This window comes from Ooceraea biroi, chromosome 2 (genome assembly GCF_003672135.1).
Source record: "Ooceraea biroi isolate clonal line C1 chromosome 2, Obir_v5.4, whole genome shotgun sequence".
In the NCBI taxonomy this organism is placed as follows: domain Eukaryota; kingdom Metazoa; phylum Arthropoda; class Insecta; order Hymenoptera; family Formicidae; genus Ooceraea; species Ooceraea biroi.
In genome coordinates this window covers 17,551,734-17,579,230 of record NC_039507.1, presented here as the reverse complement: position 1 = coordinate 17,579,230, position 27,497 = coordinate 17,551,734, and the positions used below count along the sequence as shown (strand labels likewise).

Here is a 27,497-nt window from a genome sequence, read left to right as displayed (position 1 = left end):
TGCGGAAACTGCTGCTTCCCGTCTTTTTACCCCAAACCAGAGAAAACTTCAGAGTATGATTAAAAGTTTAAAGAAGCTCCACTGATATTTGACAGTGAAAAGTCGCAAAAGAAAGAGAAAGAGAGTATATTTAAAAAATTAACTATGTTTATTTTAATTAAAAATATTTTCCCAAATAATCCTTCTATTCTAAAAAAGGCGTGTTAACATCGTGAAGTTCTTTTTTTATCGAATATTGAGGCCTCTTTTCCGCGACGCTGATTGGTTCTCTCGCTTGGCTCGAACTTCGTGTGACTTGAACTTTGTGTTGCGAATGTCAGAATGTCATAGTGGCTGTCATGCGGTTATATTAATTTATTATTTCTTAGGAACGTGAAAACCGCAGCTGTCAATTCTGTCAAATTTGTATTGATGAAACATGATGAAATAAATAACACCTTTAACACCTTTTTTAGAATAGGGCTACGGGCTAGAACTTTTTCATTTTCGAGTTTACGGTATTTTCAATAGCAGAGAACTCTAGGCAATATAAAAAATAATGATTTCAACAACTCAGAACTTCTCGGAAAAGAAAAAATTTATACGGGCTAGAACTTTTTCATTTCCGAGTTTACGGTATTTTCAATAACAGAGAACTCTAAGCAATATAATAAATAATGATATCATCAACTCAGAACTTCTCGGAAAAGAAAAAATTTCTACGAGCTAGAACTTTTTCATTTCCGAGTTTACGGTATTTTCAATAGCAGAGAACTCTAGGGAATATGCCAATTAATAATATAAACATCTCAGAACTCCTCGGAAAAAGTAAAAAATTTTTTAATAAATAATAGATGAATATTATTATTCGAAAACATTATTAACATTGAAAAATAAAATAGCACGCGCATAGCGCTCGTTGTGCGTTATGTTCAGTTTAGAGTACCATCGCGCGGCTGTCTTCGCGTGGAGGTCAACAATTTGGTAGAGTGTGATAATTGTGCATATAATAAATAATAGATATAATAATAGATATAAAAAATAAGATATTATTATTCGAAAACGTTATTAATAGTGAAAAATAAAATAGCGCGCGCCTGTGTTGTACTAGTAACTTTAAAAGATAAGTCCAGTATGAACTTGTTATTTTTATAGCAATATGCGCAACACTATCATCAACTATATTATATATATATATATATATTAATTTAATATTTAATGCAGTCGAGTATTACATAATGGATCACCTAAAATTCATTAAATTACATATTTCAATTACATGCTATTTCTTTCAAAAAGAAATCTATTTCATCTTGTGTAACTAATTATAATTCATCATTGATGAAAAGTAAAAGATTAAAAACGTTAGAGTAATTATATCTTGGCATTAGCATTGACACCTTGATAGGCCAGTTTTTCTACACAGCTGCAGGAAATTGCGCGCGAACGTGTGATCGATGTGATCAAATAACCTGACTCTAGTTAAATTTCACTTGCTCTTGACAGTGACCGAGATTCGACACTGACAATCGAAGGTCGATTATAAAGACCAGTTTGGTTTCTTGTTCATGCATAGAATAAAATACTTGGTTACGGTCTCACTTCAATCTTTATTTTAAGGAAATAATTAAATAATTTTCTTCTGCGGCAATATTTTTATGAAATTATTTATTAGAAGTATAAATTATGGTTACATAATACTTTATAAATCAATTACTAAATATGAAAAATATATCGGAGCACATCTTGATTTTTATATCATTTTTATCATAATGTTAATTATCTTATTTTCTTCTACCGAGAAGGAATATTATCAATATCATTTTTTAAAATTAATTTTATTAGAATATATATATATTTAGAGAGTAGAAAAGTTCTACTTGGAAAGAAGAAATTTGTTTTCCCGTATCGCGTTAATATCACTACATGTGTTCCTACATAGTCTACGATCATATTGCGATAATTAATTAGTATGATCAAGGATTGCACCAATCTACAATCCACCGTGCGGATTATTACATCGTATTGCGTAAGACCGCTCACGCATACATGCCGCGCAACACTCTCGATCTACGTACGTTCTTTAAGGCTCAATGATGCATCACTGATTCTTGGCCAATCCTTAAAAAACCAGAAAACATGCGAAGCAAAAATAAAACTTTATCATATACATGAACCTCGAGTGTCACGTATATATTTGTCAAGCGTGCGGCGATTTAGGCCAATTCCAGCTGGCTGCGCCGAGTGTCCTTCCCGATCGCGAGATACGGAAAGTCCATCATAAGTTTCACTTGCATTTTTATGCGGACCCCGTGATCGTGGCCGCTCTTTTTGGTCCTTTGGTACCGAAATGCATGCCAGCAGGCACACGGCCGTTCGATAACTCACGTCGGTTTGCGACGCGTCGAATGTGAGCGCAGGGTGGAATACACGGTTGACCAATCCTTCCTTCTGTACCTTCAGTACGCCACGGGAGGATTTACAACCGGTTTCACGTGACGGACGTTCCACCGTCACCGGGGACCGGGGGATACGAGCGTGGCGGCGCATCTTCGACTTCTTCGGCGAGACAGAGGCAGGGCTAGCCTACTTTCTCTACAAAGAGAATTTTTAAACGACGTGTGAGGAGGACTCCCTCTTCTCGCGCACTGTCATCCATCCTCCCCGCGTCATCTCCTCCGTGTGTATGCCCTCCTCTCGCTCTGCGCTCTTCTCTCTCTCTCTCTCTCTCTCTCACTCTCTCTCTTTGTATCTCTCGGCGCCTCTCTCTTCTCTCTGTACCCTTAGGCGCGCGCTCACTCTCTCCTTTTCCCGGGTCTCCTTTCCACGATTCACCCGGCAACCTCACAGTCGACGACTCCTCCGGCTGGTAGCCCTCTCGGAGTCTATATAAGCGGAGGCTTCATACGAGACTGAGCATTTTTTGTGTTAGTAACGGCGAGTCGTGGCGCTCACCCGTCAAAGAGGCTGCGGGCTCTGACGAGCGCCAGTATGGTGCGCGCGACGTGTGACACGAAAAGCCACCGTTAAATCGCATACGACACAAACGCGGGCTATACGCGACTTCCTTTTAAGTGCGGTGGCGAAAAGTAGAGAGGGATATCACGTCAAGAGCAAGGAGATCTGCGTAGTGTCGGATAATCTGTGTGTAGTGCCGAGGCTGCGGTTTACGCGCGTATGTCATGGCTAAATTCAAGGTAGGTCGCAGTGAGACTTGATTGTACCGCGTACTTTTCGTCCAGCAGGAACGCTCATCTTCGCAAAATTAAATGAAGATTGGACGAATATAATTGTGAAAAAAAATCAAAGAGAAAATTGGAGCTTTGGGAATTAACAAAGTTTCTATTTTCAATTGAAAATATATATGCGATTTATTTAATATTGGTTTTTCTTGGATGAAGCTTTTTTTGGAAATGATAGCAGCGCGCTTATCCCCGTATTTTGCTTGAAATGAATTAAAGTTCCCCGTTTATTATTCTCACAGATTGTTGTACGCTAAAATTGAACATACTTTGCTTGTAATAATAATGTGTATTTCAGATATTGATAAATGACAAATTTGATGAAGGCATTAATTGCTGCGTTTGTCGTAATTTTTATTAATATAATTGCGTTACATCTTATGCATGATATTTTTAACACCTCGACGGTATTTGCATTCTCCAATAACAATTTGCTTTAGTACATCGTTATTGAGATAAATGCTACAATTAACATTCAGCTTGTCATATAATATAATCCATAAACATTATTTTATATATTAATTAGCAGTATTAATTTTCACCATTGTTTATATACGTGCTTATACGTTTATATACATTATGTACATGTTTATATCTGCTTATACGTTTATAACTTTGATAAACTATTTCCTTTCTTTTATCATTCCGAATGAATTTGAATACATTATCGATTATCACAAGTACGTACTTAAAAATTCACTTTTTTTAAAACATACTATCTTAAAATTAAAATGTCATTAAAATAAAGAATTGCTTGTTAATTAATTGCTAATGCCAGTAACTTCAGATTTACAGTCATTTAAGTTTTCGTTTCGTATTTAATTATTCATACCTGCTACAAACGGACTACAACTTCCGCGTTTTGATTGATCGCCTTCGCAAGTATGTATACATATTGCGTCGTATCTCAGTTTTATCTGAAACATAAAAAAGTGCACAGAATACTTTAGAGCGCAGAAATCTCCACAACAGAAATAACGTTACACCCTCATGTGAATAAATTTCCGTAAGTAATAAGGGTGAGAGGGGCGCATGCATTATGAAAGGAGGGGTCTTAGGCGTATGCATTATCGATAATTGCACTGCGACGATTCCCGATCAGAGATTAGGAAGTAATTACCGGTTCCTTATCGGTCTTTCATAACGACTGATCCGAGGTAGAACCGATTTTTCTAATTCGCTCGCCGAACGTGACTCTTTCGACTCTCCTTTGCATTGTAAATTGTATGCGCATTATGCAAAAATAGTATAAAAATTTAATCGCAAATAATTTAATAAACGATTATTATACAATTATCTGAGAAATATAGGTCATTGTATCATCGCGTGCGTGAAAACGAGAGTCTGCGTGAAACATATACTTCCGTACGGGCAGTAATGATATTGTACACCCGCATAAAGTAAAAGTGATTATTTCCAACAATAAAATGATATAAATATTGATCGCTCGGATCAAACAGCTATTTAATTATGCGTGCGTAGTCAATGCTCATAAGAAATGAACTAGTAAGATTTAGAGAGGAAGATTCCGATACTATCTATCCTCCATGGATATAATCATTGATGTAATTTCCTTGCGTTGTCTGTACACAGCGTGTCATTAAATCACTTTACCAAGTATTCGCTAACCGATAATTTATAAAGATGCAGGCAAGCATGCAGATAAAGATAAGTCATAAATTTTGTACTAATGATTGAATCTGATTGAATCCCTCAGTAATAAGATCTGATATAAGAAATGTGAAAATATCTATGGGAATATATTTCGAACAAACGTATTCCATGTGATTGAAACTTTCTTTTGTTGACCTCGTTCGAATTGATAGATCTGATGATGCTGTCCTATAAATTTTTTACATATTGATCTGAATCATTGCATATTGAATTAATATAAAAACATCTTTACTGATTTAATTATCTTACAATCGCGCATAAATGTATGTAATTGACATTATTTTTTATACTATAATTCTGTAACTTCGCATACGATTTAATAATTAGAAATCTTTTCTTAAAAAATTGAGAATTTTATTGTTCTTATTGTAAATGTAATTTACAAACAGCACTTGTATACTTTCAGAAAATTAATTTGCTACGAATTAAATGAATTTTCCTTCGTCTTATATGGCTCTCCAGATGTTCAGAAGTACACGATAGAAATTTAATGGGCTCGTGTCAGAGTGTACAAATTACATCGAAAATAGGTTGCATGCGGTTTTTGATAGTAAGACTTTTACGACGATCTCATAGTTTTTAATCAGATCGTGATTATAAATCCGACATGCTCATCACATTTGCAAGTATAGGAAAATATCTTTATTCCATATATGATGTCCTTGATTCTTTTCATACTTTCTTTTATCTATCAAGTTCTTGAGCAACTTTGTGAATCGAGTTTTTGTAAAGAATACGTGTTTTGAACGTAAATGATTAAATATTGCGATGGAAGGCGGGTTGCCAAGTGTCATTGAATGCGTAATTACCTGAAATTGCAATTATTGTAATACGCTGCCGGGTTGCAAACATTTCCCGTGGTCTTTGGAGAAAGTACGGTTGATTATGTTAGCCTTGCATCTCGGCCATCGTGCCACTTAAGAGAAGTCGATGGTTTCTTGTCGGCATTGACAAACGGTAAGCTTGTACGTTTTCATCGCTTCTTCTCTTCGGTGTAACATTTCTCAAAAGAAATAATTTTCCAAAAATTTATTATACACAATATTACTAATAATTATTAAGAGCATAAATTATCATCTTTTTATAATAAATATGCAAGTTTTACAAAATAAAATGATTATATAAATTGTAGGAGTTTCTCTGCAAAACTAAAAACTAGCAGGTTTTAGTTCTATTGAAAATACATTTAGCTAGAGTGATTTTAACAACTATGATTAAGATTAAAAAGTTCTTGTTAAAATATTTTATATAATACAAACATATATATATATTGTTTTTAAGATAACATATATATTTATAATAATGTTTCATATTAATAGTTGTATAACACTCGACTAAGTGAATTTGAAATTAGCATTTCCAAAAGAATCCCGTCTTGTCCGTTTTTCGCAATTTATCTTCACGCAACATTCTCCATTACCACTTACGATTGACGTAATTATTCATTCTTGCACGCCTCCTAATGCTCAACATGTATAAACGTAGCTCTTTACATAATTTTCACATACGTTGAACTGACTTCCTCAGCTTAAGCGAATAGCACAGAAGTTCTCACGGCCTCGAATGTAGCCCTAACAATACCGAGTAGCATGGGTGATCTCTGTATATTGCGAAACTATTCTTAATCCTAACAAACTAATTAGAACACGTATAAGGTGACGTCTCAGATGTTTGAAAAGATATATAGGAGACCTAATTATTTTCTCTTTATTTTTGCTGATAATTATAATAGAAAAATTTTATATATTGCTTATTTTGTATTTTGCATATTTGTTATTAATCATAATTATTCAAAACGTTTAGAGATATATGCAAGAATAACAGTACAAAAGTAAATAATTATATGAATTTTTCTATTATTATAATTATAATTATATGATAAAATTAAATAACCTATAATATTTATAATATTATAAATTCTTACATATAATAATCACGTAATTATCTTGTATGTTTATAGCTCAAATATTTAAATATTCAGTATTAAAATATAAAAGTGAAGTTATATAAATATCTTTAAGAACATATATTTGAGATATCAAGTTTTATTACATTTCCAGTTTTACTATGTGATAATACTGTTCGTTATACTTAATAAATCTTTCGAGATCTTAAAGGCAACGTATCATCATTATATAAGTTGATGTTATTACACAAATTTACTTTCGGTATGCTCGTAAACGTGATCATTTGTGCAGAAGATAGAAAATTAATCGTTGCGAAAGTTACGGTATTACTTTCTCAGTTCTAGTCATCTCGTTCTGTTTTTAGATGCTATTCGCGCTGTTCTGCATCCTGCTGATTGGACATCATATAGAAGCGGTAGTCAACAAAGCAGCTTCAAATGTACCGTTAGTTAAGGAAAACGATAAATCCACGAAGGTCAATGCTGATGATAGAATAAGTAATACTTTCACTTCTCTATCTGATGAATATGGGCCACCATCGGGACTCAGTTTTAACGGGCCAGCGCCGGTGTACGGGCCCCCAGAATTAGTCGGCAACCTTGGACCAACGCCCATTTACCCACCGCCGCCGCCAGAACTGCCACCGCCCGTATATGGATCGCCGGTTGCCACCTACGGACCGCCGCTCGGTATCAAGCCGCAGTATGGACCACCAAAACAAACTTTTAGTCTAGCATCATCCTCTCTCCACTCAAAGCCCAGCTACGGTCCGCCGAAACTTCATTATGGACCGCCGAAGCAACTCTTCGCGCCGCCGGCTTCGATCCCACCATTTAGATTGCCGAAGCCGATTGCTCAGTACGGTCCGCCATTGAAGTTGGTCGGTACAACGAGTCAGCAATATGGACTGCCACCACTGGCGAGTCAGCATGGGCCGCCCAAACCCGGCCACGGACCACCTATTCCTATATCGTTCGAGACTTACGGTCCACCACCTCCGAAATTACCTATTCAGTTTAATCCTCTGCCCAATGACGAGTACGGCCCACCGCCGCGGCCTCTACCCGCACCGCAACCGCAATACGGTTCACCGGTCGGTGATTTGTACGGGCCTCCACCGCCAGGACCTCCGCCAGGAGTTCCAGCTCCACCCACACCACCTGACATAAAGTACGATGGATGGCAGCCCATCGCGGGATTGGCCACCCCGCCTAATCAAAACGGCGCTCTGATAGACGCGAAGCATAATCATATCGACAGTTCGTCTTCCTCGCAATTGTCACACGCTGCCCTGACCGTTTCAACGAACCCGAACGCGCCCAGCGATTCTTACGGCGTGCCGATAAACAATCCCGAGGCTCAGAATCTGAAGACATCCGTACACGAATCCTCGGCTTCTTCGGAGAGCAACGGATTACCGCCGCCACCGTTGCCGCAGTACGAGCCTTTGCATAATCAGGGTCCGGGTGTTATTTCGTCCGGCCAATCCGATCACCACCAATTCGCTCAACAGCATTTGCAGCAGGTAACACCAAACATCGAATCCATCGTGAAGACCGTGGGATTTGAACTGTTGCCTGCAAACGAGGGTCTCTCGGGCTTGTCGTTATCGGGCGGCACTTCTGACGTTTCATCGTTGAGTCATATCCAGAACACGGTCAACGTTAATTCCGCTTCGCTTCACTCGGGGCTAGAACTGACGTCGGATGAGGGCGGATCGCATGCTGCTGCTTTAAGCAACGGCGGGGATTCTCACGTACTCCAAAATATAGGAAACGATCTATCCCTGCAGCAGCCAGTGCAGCAAACACCGTCGGCTGATTACGGAGTGCCTTTAACTACTGCCACTTTCGGAAAACATACTGAAGTTCTGTCGGGAGCGTCCTTGCTGGCTCCTCCACCCTTAGATTCGTACGGTGCACCTCCTCTCTCGTCATACTCGCCGACTGGACCTTACCCTGCGTCACAAGGAGGACGAGGTGTGCATTCGTCGTTTGGATTATTTGGGAACTCTTTCCACAAACAGAATCTGCAGTATCACCGATTCCCTGGCCCGTTCAGGCCACCGCCAGTTCCTTTTAGTTCTTTGATACCACCGCGAAACCGGGATCCGATTAAGTTCAAGGAATCGATACCAACCGGACTTCTGTCCAGCATTAATCGATACCTACCGCCGCCGCCTGCAAAGCAGCAGTTGCCGAATCTCCACGCGCCAGTATCTTTCCACCAAACGGCGGGATCGAGCAATGTATTCTCCAACGCTTTCGCGTCAACTAGCTCGCTGAACGGATACGACTCCAATTCTCCGATTGCCGCACCCCATGTGCAATATGGGACGCCATTATCGTTCACCGACTTCAATAGACCAACGCCTCCCTTAACTTACGGAGCGCCAAACTTTGGCCCGGCAACTTCATTCGTCTCGATGTCTTCCGAAGTCGGCAGCAACCTGTACAGCGGAATTGGTAATACGCTAACGACATACGGCACACCTGTAGTAAACGCACCCTTGTCAGATAACGGCGGTTACGACTGCAATTTAAATTCCTTACAGCCCCTTTTGCCCGCGAACGAAGAACAACCTTTAAGCGGTAGTCTACCCTCAAGTGGAGAATTGCATTCCACCGGAGAGCTGCACTTGAGTGGAGGCTTATCTTCGGGCGGTGAAGCGCTCTCGAGCGAGAAGCTATCGTTGGCTGGCGAATTACCGGCGCATGAAAGCGCGCATTCCAGCGGCAAGCTGCAGATCGGTTTTGAAAGTGCAGGAAACGTAGACAATCACGGCTCAGGTTTTACGAATTCCCTGCCCACGGGTTCCGCGCAAGTCGAGTTTACTGAGGGTAATCATCAAAATTCCATTTTCACTGCCAACTCGCTGCCGCTCGTGAAGCCGCGCGTTAACTTCCTGGAAGGACCGCCGCTGAACACGCTGGATTTGCAGCACAGCGAACAACAGAAAACGAATCTGAAAGACAGCTACGGTAATCCCGTGGGAATAACCTACGATCCGGCGAGCGAAGCGAGCAATTCCGGGGCGATTCACGCGCCTGCCGCGGATGCTCCGGGCGAGTCCTCCGCGCAACTCTCTAGTCAGTTCCATGATGCCTACTCCGCGGCAACGTCGGACATCGGGCACGGTTCAGGATTAACGGCCGAAGCGCTGACCGCGAGCCTAACCGCGCAGGGTTACGGCCAAGAAAAGAATTTCGGAGCGAACGAGGTAGACGCTAGTCAATTTCTGAATTCGAACGAGGGTAGCGAGGCATTGTCCGTGGCTCAGAGACTGACCGCCGAGAATGCCGATGGTTTCGAGATTCAGGGTTCCAAGGGCACCTACAGACTGCAGATACAACCAGCGGACGGCGGACTGGGCACCGAGAACTCGGACGGCAGCATCAGGCACGATCAGCTGTTGTCGAATGGTCTGCTTCAGGATATACTGGCCGCCATAGAGCAACCGGAGAATGGTGCCGTGCAGCTTCATGGTCTTCCACAGGCTCAGAAATTCGAACAAGCTTTCGGTTCTGATCTCCGGCCGCAAGGAACTGCTATTACCAACGGTCACTTTATCACCGTGGGCAATCAAGCACAGAACGATGGACTGTACGACCAAGTACAGCAAGCCAGCGATAGGCGGGAAGACGGAAAGTACGTGAAAAATCCGTCCGTGGCTTTGTTCTATAACACGAGATACGGGAAACCGAGGAAAGAGATCAGGTCGCTGACGAAAAGCGAGATGCAGGCCATTCCGGAGAACGAGCAGAGCGATTGCGACTCCTTGTAATTAAAATTGTGTGAGTGCCTTGTGAGAGTATTTAATAGTATATTTAATGATAAAGCCTTGGTCGCGCCCTAATCCATCTCGCAGAGACTTATCGTTTCCGACGAGGATAACGCGACGCCACTCACTTTCTACGCTTGCGGTCGATCGACAACGAATCTCCGAGAGCGCACCACCAATCAGCGATATCTATGGCGGAATCATAAATGCTTCTTGCACGCGGGCATTCGAAGCGTTACACGTTCTTCGATGATATTTTCTTTGGAATGTACAACCGCAAAGATCATGTCTCAGTACAGATTAGGATTTTTATCTCCGAAAAGGTTGCGACAGCATAAATCGAGCATGAATTAATCAACGTTTTGCAATCTGATGTCGAAACTTTCTAGCAACTCGTCTCGAATTCTAAGAATTGTCCGACCGTAGGCATTACATTATATAATTTCTGATACTGTTGAGCTTCAAAAATCTCCAGAACGCGTAATCGAATTGGAATCGGAGAAGGGTATGAGAGCCGCGCGAGCAAGAAACGAGAGATTTGCAATCCTTTTCTCCCGTTGCAAGCGAAAGTGATCATTATTTGTCGGCTAGCGTATCAATAACGGGTTATTAGACGAGCCATCTGCTTGTTTAAGGGGGGAGCCTGCTTTAGAACGTTGAAAATAAGGTATAATTTTACGAATTTTTTTGGAGAAACTATACAGCGGATCGTTATAAAACTTTGATGCATTTATTAGTACATGTTTAAAGATAAAAAAAATTATTTTTTGATTTGAATATATCGCCTGTAGAGGTCGTCCTGGAGGCATCTTAGTGCAGCCGGCATTGTAAATTGGTGAGCATTCTCCTGCCTCCAAATTTCATCCAAACTGAAAAATTGAAATATTTTCTCGTTATTTATGAATTCCCATCGTCGATGAACCTTTAATATTCATAAAAACATTAAGTTAAACAATTATTTTTGCATGAAAAAGTTCAAAAACTTTGCCTAAAAATCGTACTTTTGTGTTCTAAGCTCCACCATTTTGGCACTTTTCAACTTTTGTCTTCTCTCTTTGGTTCATCGACGATGGGAATTCATAAATAACGAGAACATATTTCAATTTTTCAGTTTAGACGAAATTTGGAGGCAGGAGAATGCTCACCAATTTGCAATGCCGGCGACGCGGCTGCACTAAGATTTCTCCAGGACGACCTCTACAAGCGATATATTTAAATCAAAAAATAATTTTTTTATCTTTAAACATGTACTAATAAATGCATCAAAGTTTTATAACGATCCGCTGTATAGTTTCTCCAAAAACAATTCGTAAAATATACCTTATTTTCAGCGTTCTAAAGCAGGCTCCCCCCTTAAGAAATTTTCACTTCTCTCCCGGATCACGAGAGCGACTGTAGAGAAAGGAATGCAGGGTATCGTTGGTGTTCTTATCGCATAAGAAGATTTCACGAGTGCCGATCCTGATTATCAGGTCAAACGTTATCACGTTCGGGATCCGATCAAAGATCCAGGACGCTCTCTGACTGTCCTCGCGTCAGCGGCTTATCGTATCTTCGTTCATGGAAATTCATTCGTCGACTCGGTAGTCCTTTCGAGGACAAGGTACCAGGGAATTATTCAAATATCGAACGAGACCTTTGTCGGATTATCGATCAATTTTGGGTTCTATTTGGTCCTCGAAACTCGAACTGCGCCAAGTCTGACATTTCGCTGCTCTGCACGATAGACGAAGGCATCAAGTACGGTGCGAGACATTACTTGCGCTTATTAATACTCATGTAGGTCAATAGGTTGCGGCACTGCTCTCGCAGAATGTACAGCTAGCGATATGGTGTACCCGCGTAAAATCGCTCGGTTGTTCATCGGCTGGTAGGTCGTGATCGACGGCCTCGTATCTTTCGCGCTTTCAGCCTTCGCAGCCGAGGTGAAAGTTCAAACCTCATTTAACGGACCGGCGGGACGGTACCCGGTTCCTATGAGAATCTCGTTCCGAGTGAAACGCAGTTGCTCGTCTCTGCGGGCGTTCAGGTGCGTCACACTTGGTTTTGCGTGGCTCGGTCACGATAACCGGCGGTCACTGTGCGGATGCGACTAGTTTGCTGCTCTATACCAGCTCGTGCGCGCGCGAGAAATACGCGGCGCGTATTCTGCGTGCTTAGGACTGTGCATGGCGGAAACGGCAGGGCGATCTCGAAACGTCGATACTATCGGGGGAGGGGAAATCACAAGGGAACGCACGAGGGACGAACGTTATATTTTTCCTTCCGCGCGCCGCCGCGCGCGGAATTAACGACTTTTACGCGACTCACGATTCGCAGTTCCGCGCGTAAGTTGAAAATGAGCGCGTATCGTGAAAGCGCGCTATCGTTAAAATCCCCGAGTGTGGCATAATCTTAAAGTTTCGTGCATTTTTATGGTTTCGCCTGGCAAACGGTTATGCATAACTTGGTGTATTGCAGATACGTAAAATAAGTAGAGCGTATGCGTTTAAGAGACGCTCATTGTTACGAAGAAACGCAGTGACGATACTGCTAAGGCCATAAAACGCATCCACTCGCTCCTAACCCGTATCCACCAACATTCCTTCCTTTTTTTTAAAATAGGACTTTAATTTATTATTTCGTACGCGCGAAGCTCTACGTGTGGGCATCCAGCTTATATCCGATGAGCAATCAACGTTATCACTCGCCGGATATAACGATCTTACTAGCCTGTATTTTTAATGTATGCTCCGCATGTAAATATAATATATGGATACTTTATAGACGGTCTCGTTTTTTATTTCTCTATCGTTTCTTCTCTCCCTCTGTCCTACATTGACTTAATTTATCGCAGCTGGATAATGAGCAGCAATAATAAATGCTGCAACTGCGATATATGCCGATTTTATTTTCTCTCTTTCTATGTACATACATCATACACATCATTCTGTATTACATGATAATTTACTTTCTATCCGCGGCGCAACGCATTACACAAATCACACCGTAAATATTGGCTGGTTAAGAGTGCGGGATATTACGGAAAGACGTTGTTTTCGAGTCCATTTGCGGAGATTGGCCCCGCCGTAATGTGGATTACAAGTTTGCACATCCGAAAGTGTTTGTCTCGAGAAAGTACCCGGCTACATCGGCGGCTGCCTAAATACCGTGAATTCTGGCACGGCCGAGAAACGGAAACGTATGGGGGAATTAGGTGTCCGCCACTAAATAGAATTACGGTTATGTAAATGAAACGCTATCGCCTCGCCATCGGTTAGAGCGTTTAGCACCTAGCTGCTCGCTGCTAAAATCGTTACTCGCAGATTTTCCACGTGAATCCATTCACCGCGTGGTGCTCGCCAGCTCCTTTCCCCGCTGTGCTGCACCGTTGCGTTGTTCTTTCTCATTCTTTCCGCTATTTTGCTTGTTCGCGCTACTAGATAATGTGATCATGAAACTGCCTTTGTAATCTGAAACTGAAGCTATGAGAATATTCACACGTTTTCCGGTGCAAAGACGAGCTCGCGTTGAACCAGCGTGGCTCGCACTGCGCCAGCGTTTGACGATGCACAGATTTTACGTTATTTTGGTGTTCCGTCGGTTCTGTTAAAATATAGGTGAGTATTTCTCCTATCTTTAATTCTCTTGCATTTTTTTAAATAAAAATTTACTATAGTAGCTTTTAGATTTTCAAGGGTATGTAACAAAAATCTATTGATTTTGTATAATTTATTATACAAATTTACAATCTACAGAATACCATAAATTTTTTATAGTTTATATATATAAAATAATTATAGAGGAAAGTCCCCGATTATGAGATACCATATCGATTTTGCCGAATGTAAGGAAATCTATAGGCAGAATTTTAAAATGTAATACGTTCTCTTGAAGAGAATTTAATAAGCTTTAGGTTGGTGAAATGAAAAATCTAATTTAAATATTATTTTTTCTGAAAATTAAAAAAATTTGAAAAAAGAGCTTTACGCAAGATCGCGAAAGTGTGCTCCTAATATAAGATACTTTGAGAAACCGGTGTTAAAGTGCAAAATACATCAGTATTGCAAGTAAAAAACTTTATTAGATATTTTTATAAAAATACTGCTGCCACAGCCTTCGCCAAATCTTCACGATTCCACTGTCGACGCTTCCTCGTTTCTCTAACCTCCATAGTCAGATTCTATAAAAATTAAATACACAAAAATTCGTAATATAAATTCGTATTAACTTTTCTTTAACCTTAACGTAGTATTTTCTTTCTTTTTATTACACTACATACTCTTCATATTCGAGCAATAATTATCTCATATTAAGAGTACCCTGAATATCTCATTATACGAGCCACACGCCTAGCGGTTCCGTGATCATGAAATCTAACCTCTACAATTAAGCAATTCAACAAATCGCGTATTTTCCTGTTACTACGATTCTACTCTATCATTGCATACTGAATTTATTGCCAACCATTTCTTTATTATGTAATAAACAAGGTTTAAAGACTTACCTTAAGTTCCTCTGACATGTTCACAATTTCACAAACCTTTTCTTGCAAAAGCTAAACGCAAAAACGAACAATGAATTTTTCACTAAATACTTTTACACCAAGAGTAATAAGTTTATGGTGGAATTAACAGATGGTGCTCACTAGTTTAGCAGAAACTCCATTATCTCATATTAGGAGCATATCTCATAATAGGGGATTCTCCTCTATTATTATTCAAGAAAAATGGTGAATTAACAAGATTTCTAATGGTGTTGGTCTGATATTAAAAAAAATTAATTAAAAATTAAAATTTCGTCAAAGTATTGAGAAGGAAAACATTACAGGTAATTATAATCGTTATCATATTATCACGTTAAAGAAATTATACGCGCCAGATATTAAAAACATGAATATAGTCCGCACGCGGGTGATAATAATTTCCGGAAATCGTTAAAATTCATCGGATCCGCACAAGACGTTATACAGCATTTGTTACGTGGAAAATAGTCGATGCCTATAAAGACGAAGTGAATTTTAACACCGCTCCGAACGATCTCGAAGGCGCGTAACGACTTCCTTCTCGTGTAGTTTTAATCGTATACCGTATCGCGTGGAGTTTCCTGGTTTTTCGAGACGAGCTGGTGACGAGGAGGGATTGGAAAGGATCTCGGAGGAAGGTTTCAAGGGTTAGCCAGGGGGAGCGTATGCATTTTTCGCAGAGCTCGGAAGTGCTTTATTTCCATACTGACGTCGTATCCGTACACACCGACAGTCATACTGATCTCAGGAGGCACGTTGTTGCCTCATGGGCGATATATACGGAATATAAGGCAAGCTGACAGGCGGAGTCTCGGATGTATCGTTGCCGGTATGCCCGCCGTAGCCTCTTTGCCAAAGGCAAAATTGTCTTTCCTGTGAATAGCAAATAGTTGCTGAAAGCGAGATCTCTGAAAAGGAGAATTTCTCTTCGAGATAATGCAGAAGGCTAATGATTTAAGTCGGAAAGACTTCAATCATTTACTGTAAGAGTGCTTACTATCATTCCTCATCTGCTTGACCTAATGAAAATAATACTCTCTGTACGATGCTAACAATGCTTTTAATGTCAGGAAAGAAAAAATAGTTAGCAAACAACTCTTGCTCGTTCACGTTTCGCGGTGCTGTACGTGTTACGGTTTGAAACAATACCTAGCATGGCGCGTGATTGCAACTGCTTGATTAAAGCCGCTCTCACGCCTCATGTCTCTTCTTCCGTATGCGCATCATGATAATAAAGTAGGTCTCCAGCACAATTTTTTTGTTTACGAGCATAAGTATTATGAGCAGGAAAACTGCAATACATGTTATTCATTGTGCTTTTTATACTATTTTTTGAGATTATAACACACATACTTTCGTCCGTCTATATTCTTACGCTAATTTGCAATAGTTAGAAAATTGTTGAAATATTCACTGCAAAAAAAGTAATTATTAGGTATAAAAGAAGAGAGCTCTACTACCTTCGTTTAAATTACTGCGTTCCACGACTTATGGTCAATATTTCATAGAGGGGGATTACAGCAAATTCATAAGTGAATGGAGAAAGGTGACAGGCGATATCTATTGAGAAGATCGCAACGATTTCCTGCAAGTGATTTGACCTTTCAAGAAGAAATTTATTTAACATAAGGAAAGGAAAGCAGAATGAAGGCAACTTGGTGGTTCACTTTGTGAAAGGAAAACAAGAACTGTCTCATGCGGATGTTAATTGCAATATCGTGTTAAATCTCGCGCGTGAGCAAGTAATATTTCGTTTAATCAAACTAATACTCTATTCGTGAAAGTTCTCATGCGTGATGGAATCTAGATTTAATTAATAAATGCAGATATTAACCTTTGTTCTTAAAATTTTCGAAGCTCATCATATTTGCAGATTAAGATTATTAGAATTAATGTACGTATTATTTCCTCTCTTCTTCTCTCATATCAGAAGATAAAATCATAAATAATAAAAGATAAAAATTCTGCAATATTAGAAAAGGAGAAATTCTGCTGATAAATAATTCTTATGTAAATCTCTTTTGTAATAAAAATATTGCTTACAACAATAAACTTTTTTTACACAAATTGTATTATGAAATCTTCTTATTGTTAGTAGTTCAGAGTTTTAACTAAATATATAATTATTATTGGCTCATTTGTGATTGCGAGAAATAACGAGTATTTATAGATATGACTAATGATATTGTTTCACTGCACTGCACACTGCAGAATATATGCGCGACTGCTAATTAGGTTAACCAGATTAGTGACATGCAGTTTCGTCCATATAATCAATTTATTGACATATTAGCCTTCATGCGTGACAGCGAAGAACGATGATGCGTGATTGCGTACTCCATGCAGCATCACTTAAAAGGTAACGATTTACGCCTACGTGACCTGCATATAAATGTCGGAGTCGTTTACTAAGCATGAACACGGGTACATAACGAGAATAGTAATTAAATAAAATTTGCAATCTCTCATAAAACATTAAGCTAATGTGTAATTGCAGCAATATATGACGAACTATGACGACATGGTAAATCGATCTTACAAGCGACATTTAACCAGATCTTAATACATTAATCAAAATAAATTACATAGTTAAATAAAATCAAAATAAATGATCAAATAACGAGTGAGGATTGCAACTTCTTGCTTATCACGATTATGATATTTACGATAGCGATCTTGCTTGTACGACAAAATTAGATAGCTTTCTCAAAACTAATATTCCAATGTATCTGTCTTGTCAAATGCCTACGGTGAATGATAAAAAGTCCGTGTCTGAAATCCCATGATATTGCGGACGAGACCGAACATGAATAAGGAAACGTATGCTGTGTTACATGCAAGAAAAGGAAAACTATCCGAGGTATGGATGTTGGGGACAGTAGCAAAATGAGGACAGGAAGCGAAGAGAGAAGCGACAATGGAGTGAAAAAAGACGAAGTATGTTCGTAATCGAAATGGAGAAGAGAGAAAGAGAGAAATATAGAGAGGGAGAAAGAGAGAGAGAGAGAGAGAGAGAAAAGAAGCGGCGAACGAGTAGGAAGCGGAAAGAAGTCTACGAGGAATTCCATAAAAATCGGTGAAATATGCATAGTACCGCGGAACGTGGAGAAGCGTCGCGACGTCGTCGAGCGTCTCTCCGGGGAAACCGGAATCTCGGCGCGGAGAGAAGGAAAAACGAGGAAACCCGTTAGAGAGGAAGAATCGCACGCGGCGATCCAGAGTGAAGAAGACGAGACGAAAGAATGGGGGTAGAATGGGACCGATGGGTACCGTGGTACCGAGGCGAGGTAGCGCAGGGCAGATAAAGGAACGGTGGGTTAGAGAGCGAACGTTCGGAACGTCTCCTCGAACGAAATCTAATTTTGGTCCCGCGACGAAACTAAGCTATTTTCCCCGCAATATGCACGCACACGGGCGTGCGCAAGTGTTCCGTTTTCCAGGCCGTTCCCTCCTCGCGAATTTCTACCCTTGCGAGGGAGTCTTTTAACGTTCTCGCGAGCGGCCGCGCGCGTCCGGCTTGAGCGTGTTCGAGGAATGGCTGATAAAATTTCCATCGTCGTAACCGGTCGGTCACTCACGGGACCCTCGTAATTTTCGCTACGACCGTTGTTAGCCTTAGCATCTGGAAAACGATCTTTCATTTGGATATGCTCGGTCGTTTGTCCTCGCCGCGGTGGTGGTGTTGAGTGCACGCCCGCGTCACCCGGTTGCAAAGCATCGTTCGCAAGCTTTATGTTCGCGGTAACGTATAACGCGCGCTAAGGGTCATTCATTATTTCCAGCGTTTTGTCCTTTCGATGCTTCTACTCAAACGTAACTAATTGTTGCATTTTTGTACAACCGAAACATAGCCGCGCGCATGTTGCTAACATCATTTTTAACGAGCATGGAAGAGAGTGAGTAAGTTGTTCCGAGTGCTACTTGCGTGAAAACGATTTTCATTTAAAAGACCTAACCGCAAAACTATTTTAAGTACAATGCGTTAAACAATCGTAAAAAAGTATAATTAGATCTTTATTAAGAACAATCTAATTGAGAAAGATTAATCAAAGCACGTATTTCTGATTGTAATTGTAAAGCATGTAATTTACACTATAGTGCGAAAGAAATTCGATCGACAGTTCGTTTGGCTGAACAATGCGATGGATAAATCAACTTTTACACTTACAAATATTTCTTTTCATCATTCGTTGCAGGACTGAGAGTCCTTCGATGGCGTCACCGTTTTACACCCCGTACGAACCCTCCCTCATAATTCGCGCCAAGAGCGTGATGATGATGCGAAATACCAACACCGAGTTCGCGACGGTTTCGAGTGGCAGAAAAGCTTTGTGTGGACTCGAAGAGAGGGAAAGAGGAAAGCATCGCGCGCTAATGACTGATCTCGCCATGTGCAATTAAAGGGGAATCATTCCGCTCGAATTGCTTGCTCGTTTGCGTTGCTTCCCGGCGAGAGTGGGATTGTCTCTTAATCAGTCACACTCGTTAATCAGGAAATTACACAATAACACCCTCGTTAAATGTAAGGTATTTATATCATCCGTTCGTTAATTAATTAGGTAATTTTAGGTGATTTTTCTTTCACTAACGGAAAACTTCAATCACGTTGGATTTCCCTTTTAGAATGTACATTGCATCAATGAAAAATTGATGTAATTTTGTTTAAAAAATCGGACTTTCCGATCAATACTCAATATTTACAATCTATATATTTTTAATATACAGGGTGTCCGGTAACTCACGTCTCATCGTTCGTGAGTGGATAAAGAGGACTGAACTGAGTGGAAAAGTCCTATACCATTTTGCAATTTTCACAATAGTTAACGAGTTATTAATTATTAAAAATCGCTATATTAGTCCGGCCTACCGCCGAATGCAAGCGCGCGGCGAGATGCGACCGCCTAGCGATCAAAGTTGCTAGGCGCGAGAAGTTGTTTATTACAAATGGCATGCCCAGCCATTGCCACTGCGATCGCTAGGCACTCGATCGCTAGGCGGTCGCATCTCGCCGCGCGCTTGCATTCGGCGGTAGGCCGGACTAATAGCACGATTTTTAATAATTAATAACTTGTTAACTATTGTGAAAATTGCAAAATGGTATAGGACTTTTCCACTCAGTTCAGTCCGCTTTATCCACTCACGAGCGTTGAGTCGTGAGTTACCGGACACCCTGTATAAAACATTTAATTCACACCATCGTGTGTAATAATTTATTACATCTGCATGCGTATATTTAAAATATTGCAAAAGATTTACAATGTTATTTCATTCATTTATTGGAATAAAAGAAAATATTTCATAAAAATATTTAATAAAACTTCAGAATCCTTTGAGCAATTTTTTGTTACTACTTGTTTGGTTTCTGCACCCAAGCCATCATTTGGACATTTCTCAACAGAACACACAGTAAACCAATAACTGTGAGCGCCCTCAGTGTGTGTACTCCACTTCTCGTTTCCTTAGTTTCTATAAACTTCTCAAGATCCTTCAAAACTGGAAAGATTCTCTAAGCTGTTCACGTAGTTGAGTCTCGGAGGACTATTGAGAACGAAGTCAGCGGACGAACGGACGGACGGTATGGTGAAATGGCAATGGTAGCGGTGGTGAGATGGCGGTGAGAAGGTAAGGCACCACTTCCTGCGCTCCTGCCCTAATAATTAAGCCAGCGTCGGTTTTTGATGGCCACTAAAAATGTCGCGGAGGGTCGAATGGTTAAGGAGTCTCGGTAGAGCCGCCGATTTCTGCCGGCGGTGAAGGGTCCAAGAGGGAGGTGGCTGCCGGATCGAGAGAGAGGTCGGGGGTGGTCCTTATGCTCTGATATTAGCAATACCCCGTCTCGTAAAGTCGACTGTGCGGCAATTCGAGTCACTTTGCGAACCCTTTATATACTGTCGTTCCTCTCTTCCCTGTGTGTCTCTCTCTCATTCTCTTTCTTGCTCTTCCTTTTTCTCTTTCTCTCTCTCTCTTCCTGTTTCTCTCTTCCACTAGTTCCCGCTCGATGCTTTCACCCTTTGTACAAACTGAAGCGAACACAACGTGTAGCAGCGAGAGAAGGAACGCACGCGAGGAACGACAAAGAGCGAGCCGCTGAAATACTGGCAGAGGCAGTGATTTTAATGCGGGTGGTTCTTAAATTTTACGTCACTCCTCGCCCTCGCCGCATGCACCAACACCATCACTACTTCATTCTGGACGCGACCTGGAACGCGGGATTAAACTGTAGCAAGGTAAACCTGTACCACGAACGTTTCTCCACGTTAATTCGGTTATGCGGGTTAGAGATTCGAGGGCCTCATCGCTACTGTATAGTGTGAAACTGGTAAAATCACCAACTAAATTTTGGAAACGCTATAACATGCAAAAAAATTATTCAAATATGTCTTGTTGTATTTTTTGAAAACTTTGAGAAACATTTTATAAGATAACCAACATGATAAATATCGTACCTATTGTATTATACAATATTAAATTAATATCTGCCATTTTTCAAGAGATTTATTATACACAACAGCTATTGCATTATGTGTCATTCCGTGTTGTTTGATTTTTCGCAATTAACTCAAAGTTAAATTTTAAAATACAATTTAAGATATTAATTGTATAATAAATAGATATAATAAATAGAATACTATAAATCATAATATATTATAAAACTATCTTTGTTATGTCTAGTAACGTTTATACATATTAATTCCACGAGATGTTGTATTTCAAATATTTTTACATTTATTATAATATAAGCTAATTACATAAGCCAGTATTCAATAAATAAAATCCCAATGAACAATTGGTATAAATATGTTAATACATAAACTTTTAATTTTGGCAGACTCCTATATTTTGCACGTAGCGATTTAATTAATTTAGCAGTAAGATAATTAAAGAGTCGATTCAGTTCATTTGAAAATTATCATCGTATGAATGCATAATAATTAAAATACGACGATCATAAATTGATGATTCAGTTGTTATTTGCAGGTAGTAAACTGCTTACTCTGAACATATGTTTATACACCGCTCATTTGCAACTCGAATGTTAATATAATATTGTAATATCATGAGTTGCATGCTTTTGCAAATTTCTGTTTTCTTCTCCAAATAATGATCACTTAATGGAACGACTATCCTCCATTTCATGCTTCTGAGTGTTATACACGCCAGATTTTTCGGCCGTTGCGTAATTGCGATAAAAAACAGCACTCAACTTGTTATTACTTCCAATTACAATTAACCTTTGCAGTGTTTCCAGATAATTAAACGAATAACGAGCGAAGGGAGATCACAGATATAGGTAAAATTCCCCGCCACACCGCGCTTCTCTGATTTAATAAGTTCATTACCTAATGAACAGATGTACAGGTCCCTACCCTACTCAATCGCGTCGCTTACATTCCAATAATCAATATTTTTAATTATCGCAAATTTACAAATTTGATTGCAGCTTTTATTTTTTATTCTAATCGTTGGCCCGTTTTGGTCGCATTTTGGCTAATTTTGGCATTTCCTAATTCGCAGATTTATCTACGTAAAAATCATTTTACTGCACATTATAAGTTTCGCATTGCAAGTTTCGCGTACCATGACATAATAATTTATCAGAGTTACATTGCGTTATATAACGTCTCGTTACTGGTAGCACAATACTTGACGGCGATTCAATTCAAATATCAATTAATTCAAAATAAATAGTTTTTTATAAAAATTTAAAAATGTATTATATATAATATATTACCAATATTAAAAGCAGTATATGATCGTATCTACGTAATGGATACAATTATCAGGGAAATTTCGTAAGAATAATAAATGTAATTGAGGAGCGCTTGGAGGGTAAAAATATACAGAACGGTTGTGGACATTTTAAGCCTTTAATCTTTCAAGACAAAGGCGACGAAAAATGTTAGCTACGACTGCGGCTTTAACTTTATTCCCTCCTTTTTTGTTCGCTGTTCCCCCTTCTTCGCCATCATCGTGAATTAGTGGAAGGAGATAACAAAGAAAGAATTAAGATTCGTACACACCGACGCAAGGGGTCACACTCACGCGGGTTAATGTATGCACCACGGAAACTTTTTTTTTAAATCGCCGGCTTAGTCCCTTTCTCGCTAATGGTTGCTGAAACTCTCTGAAAATTCCTTACTGCTGCTCAGGTTACTCACCCGAGCGGATAACAGAAGATGAGTTTGCAGATGATTGCACTCAAATACCGAAATTGTTCTAGCAATCTTTTTCCACTCTTAATTAGCATACTTATACCACTTATCGCGCGCCAGTTGTTTATTATTTGATACAGATTAGACGTACCGCCTTCGCGTTTCTGATATTAATTAGACCCTGTAGAAACACGTTTCTGAGTACAAACCTAAATCGGATACGAGTATAACGCTAGCGTTTGAAATATTCAACTACGCACGGGATGAACAAATGAGCAAGTGCCGCAAACAGCATTTCGGGGGGGGGGGTGGAATAAAACAGCATGAAAGATAAAAGAGAAGCCGGCGCGTCAGAGTTGTACGAGCAATCTCGATTCAGGCATCGAGCGGCCGCTCGCGTGCTGAGTTATACCACTAGCCATTCAATTACTCACACGACACACACCGCGGCCGCGGCGTGTGTTCGATTGCTTCGCTTTTGTATGCGCTCGCGATTTCCGTTTGCGCACCCGCTTCAGTGCGAACCGACTAACTCTACCCCCGGGGAGACGTTAATTAACCCGCGCTACCGGGCTTCAAATAAATTTCGGTTAGAACGTGAGAAGCAACAAATCTGAGTCAGGTGGTGTCAACTACGGCGAATGCGAGCCACCTCTTACTTGAGTTACTTCAGAGCGAGGGTTTTGCGGCTAGTACGGTATTATGGCGAGACACCAGGAGCACGAGAGAGAGCGCGGCCAGGGCACCGCGAGAATGACGAAGATAAGGATCACGCTAGTGAGAATAGGGGACTTGACGAAGAGAAGAGAGAAGATATAAGCGGATAGAAGACGAACGAAGGAGAAGAAACAGAGATAGAGAGGGGAGTGAGGGATCCGAAGGGAAAGCTACCAACAGCGTCACCGCGTCTCCCACGCGTCCTAATTAGAGAAATTTAAATTCATAGCCACCCCACGGTCTTGAACTTACCCTCGGCATACCCGCCTATCCGCCTGTTCTTCCATCCCCGTCCCTCTCCCCTTCTTTCTCCTTTTGCCTCGCTTTCGCCGGTACGTCCGAGCGCGGTGCGCATTCCTTAACTTAAGCAATTACGAATCGCCCTCTCCCCCGCCTGCCCCCTCAGCCCCGCCGGTGACTCGGCCGACTTATATAAAGATAATGTCATTTTCCATCAGCGTTCTTTACCAGACGATCTCCCTGGCGCGGCCTGATGCCGCGTTGACGATCCAATAGAACCTCTGGGAAACTTGGGAACATCTGTACCACTTAACGGCCTATTTAGAACCTTTCCAGAACTTTTCGTGGCAAGCAAAGTTTTCAAATATATTAAAAGCAGATGGGTAACTATGTGCTAATCGTATTATTAACGTTTTCCAAAGATCAGGAATCACGCAAATTTCTTGTTTTACGAAAGACTATTCTTGGATCAGACAGAGTGAGAGCATTTTAAGCAATGAACGACAGAGATTCATGCCGTTACAGACATTTGTTAGTCCAACTTTTGCAAGCAAGTGTTAATTTAAGCTAATTTAAACTTTGACATCCCAAACTTTCAAAGTATATGTGTTTCCTCCCGATCTACATTTAGCAGATGTCACGTTTATCGCGTCGGTGGACGGTAGACAATGGTGCTAGTAAATGTACATAAATTACCTTCCCTTTACGCAGTCGAATGCGCGCATTAGTTGACGAATCCCTCGTATCTTTAGTCAATCTACTGGGGATGAATTAACGACGAGTGGTGGGAACCAGCCGGGGGAACGAGCCGCGTAGTTCAGACCGGAAATTCGTAGGGTAGGCTCTTGAGTGATCTGGAGAGTGGTCACTAATACTCCCTAAGAACGCCCGCCAGCAGCAGTGAAACACCGTTCCCCATCAGCTCGTGCTGCGTACCAACATCGAATGCATTCCTTCTTGATTAGGCTGCCTTGCAGAAGGCGATTTGCTCGTGCACCTGCAAATCCGGCTAATCCCAATCGATTGTCGATATATGTGCATTGTTTTCAAATTAAGGATTCGTCCTAGATAGACAGGCAGGCGATAATACGTAGGCGATAATAAATGCTCCCTTTCGAGCAAATAAATTTGCATGCGACCGATTATGACGAATCGATCGGTCATTAATAACTTATGATAATAATGACAATGACTGAAACGTAATTATAATAAATAGTAACCAATAACTGTTATCTGCGTAAGCGCTCTGAATAATACAATATGCATCATTATAATTTCGCGAGTGCACGCTTTATTGTACACGTAATCATGTCCGTTATGCAACAATTAGAATAGATCTCGTTTGACGCGTGGTGTACAAAATTTATATAGCGGATGACGTCAAATGGATTCCCTGCTGCTCGACGTTTGCAGACCGAGTCACAGCCCCTAACGTTAAAATCTTTCAATTTAGTATTCTCTTTTACAGTAGCAAATCGTGTCTCTCTCGTGAGAAAAGTTTGCCTCCGTCCGCGGATATATTTCTGCTCGGGCGTAATTTTTTGCGAGCGTGCAAGCTAAAAGCTGTTATAAATCATAGGGTAGCTGGACAGTCATTTATAAGGGAGCCTTTCGAACTCTCGGAGTTGTCTTGGACCATAAAAAGTACCGCGGAAAGATCCGAACGGACGAAATAACGATAAAACATTACACCCTTCGGAGAATTAGCAGTACGTGGCGCGTTCGTAAAATGCGCATCGCGTGTGTACATCGAATAATTATATCGGGTTAATATACAAATTTATAAACGACGTAATTTGGAAATTATTTAGTTTTTCTGGTAAAGAAAAGTTGCCGTAATGTTATACATATATTTGAAAAAGCGGAAAAGCTAGTATGAGTAAAGCAGAAGCTCTGTTCTTTGCTCTGCCAAGACTTGCTTTTACTTTTTTACAAGATCCTGCACAAGCGGGCTGTTTACACGCGTTGATTGCGGATTCATGAAGTTAGGAGTGACGAATTGCTTGAATGCTTTTCTTTTCCTCCGCGCGCTCTTTGTGTTCTGAAATTTTTAATAACCTGGAAATTCTATCAACAACCTAGGCGCCTTGAAAGAATTCTTAGCCTTGACCATTTCATCACAGAATTTTGACATTTTTCGACATAGTTTCTGTAAAATCAACATAAAATGCATATAATATCTAAAAGCGTAAAAATACTTTTTGAAAAAGAAGAAAAAAGGACGATAAATATACACGCTGCGGATTATTTGAAGGTAACTTTCTAGAGATGATATTAGAAATTTAAAACACGATTAGAAGAATATTTATTGCAAAAAGCTTAGCACTGCTAATCTCAGGTGTCTGTCGTACAGTAATAAAAGCGAAGTAGTAATTAATTTAACTTAAATATTAATGAAGGAAAGAGTAGAAGCAGAGAGAGAAGGAAAGGAAACGAAACAAACTAATTAACGCATAAAATTAATATCTCGCGCCGCGTTCTCTTTGCTTCGTTCAATAAAAAATGCTTGGATGTCGCCCTGAATAGTCCTCATCCGGAATAGTCTTCGCTGCAGACCGTTGAATAATACGTTCTGTTACTGTCGCGCGTCGTGAAACAGAGTGCCATTAGAAATCGTCCGTCGTGAGACGAACGCGCAGCCGCGCGCGGCGTGGTGTGCGATAAAACGCGAGACAACAACCATTCGGTGAATCTCCCACCGCTTGTGGAGCGCTCAGATAAATCTGTGCTTCTTCGCGGATGCTGCGCGAATCCGGCGGCCCGTGCATTCCGTCGCCGCCGCCGCCACCACGACGTCGTTCCGCGTCTCTCCTCGCGGGGATGCCACCGAGTGCGCGATGATAGGTGCTACGCACGGAAAACACCCGGATGTGGCTTCGAAGCACGTTGCACCTCCGGCGCAAACTGCGACGTACCGCAGGTAGCGCCGGTGGTTGGTCTAGAGCGCTCAGGCCCGAAGTTTCGAGGGAGCTAGGCAACGTCGTTGGCACCGGTTAATTTGCATCCCTTAATGAGTCGCTCACGTAACGCTCTTATCTTTACACCCTGCCTCTCTGCCCCGTCTTTCTCACCCCCGTGCTCTCATCAGACCGATTCTGTTCCTCTATCCCTCCTCCGTCTTTCGTGCACCCGCTTCTATCATGAGGCATCTCTCCCTCTTCTCTAACGGAACACCACTTCTCCTCCTCTTCCTCCTCCAACTTTAACTTCTTCTCTGTTTTCTTGTCATTCGGCCTTGTTATTTCTAAGTTGTACCCCCATCTTCCTACTTGGCGCCTTTCCGTTGCTTCGTCTATGTCT

At 40.7% G+C, this 27,497-nt stretch overlaps 1 protein-coding gene and 1 long non-coding RNA gene across 2 annotated transcripts; one reads left to right on the top strand and one right to left on the bottom strand.

Annotated features, from left to right (window-relative positions):
- The first annotated feature begins 1,795 nt into the window (after positions 1-1,795).
- LOC105278166 lies at positions 1,796-11,271 on the top strand. Its single transcript, XM_011337024.3, has 2 exons — positions 1,796-3,176; positions 7,167-11,271. Exons 1-2 carry the CDS (start codon positions 3,162-3,164, stop codon positions 10,584-10,586), a joined length of 3,435 nt encoding a protein of 1,144 aa, XP_011335326.1. The 5' UTR covers positions 1,796-3,161; the 3' UTR covers positions 10,587-11,271.
- Positions 3,555-25,734, bottom strand: LOC113561471. The gene is made up of 3 exons (XR_003406210.1): positions 24,894-25,734; positions 5,705-5,898; positions 3,555-4,138 (listed from the first exon to the last, which is right to left on the bottom strand). It is a non-coding gene; the product is annotated as an uncharacterized LOC113561471 (long non-coding RNA).
- Between the last annotated feature and the right edge of the window lie 1,763 nt (positions 25,735-27,497).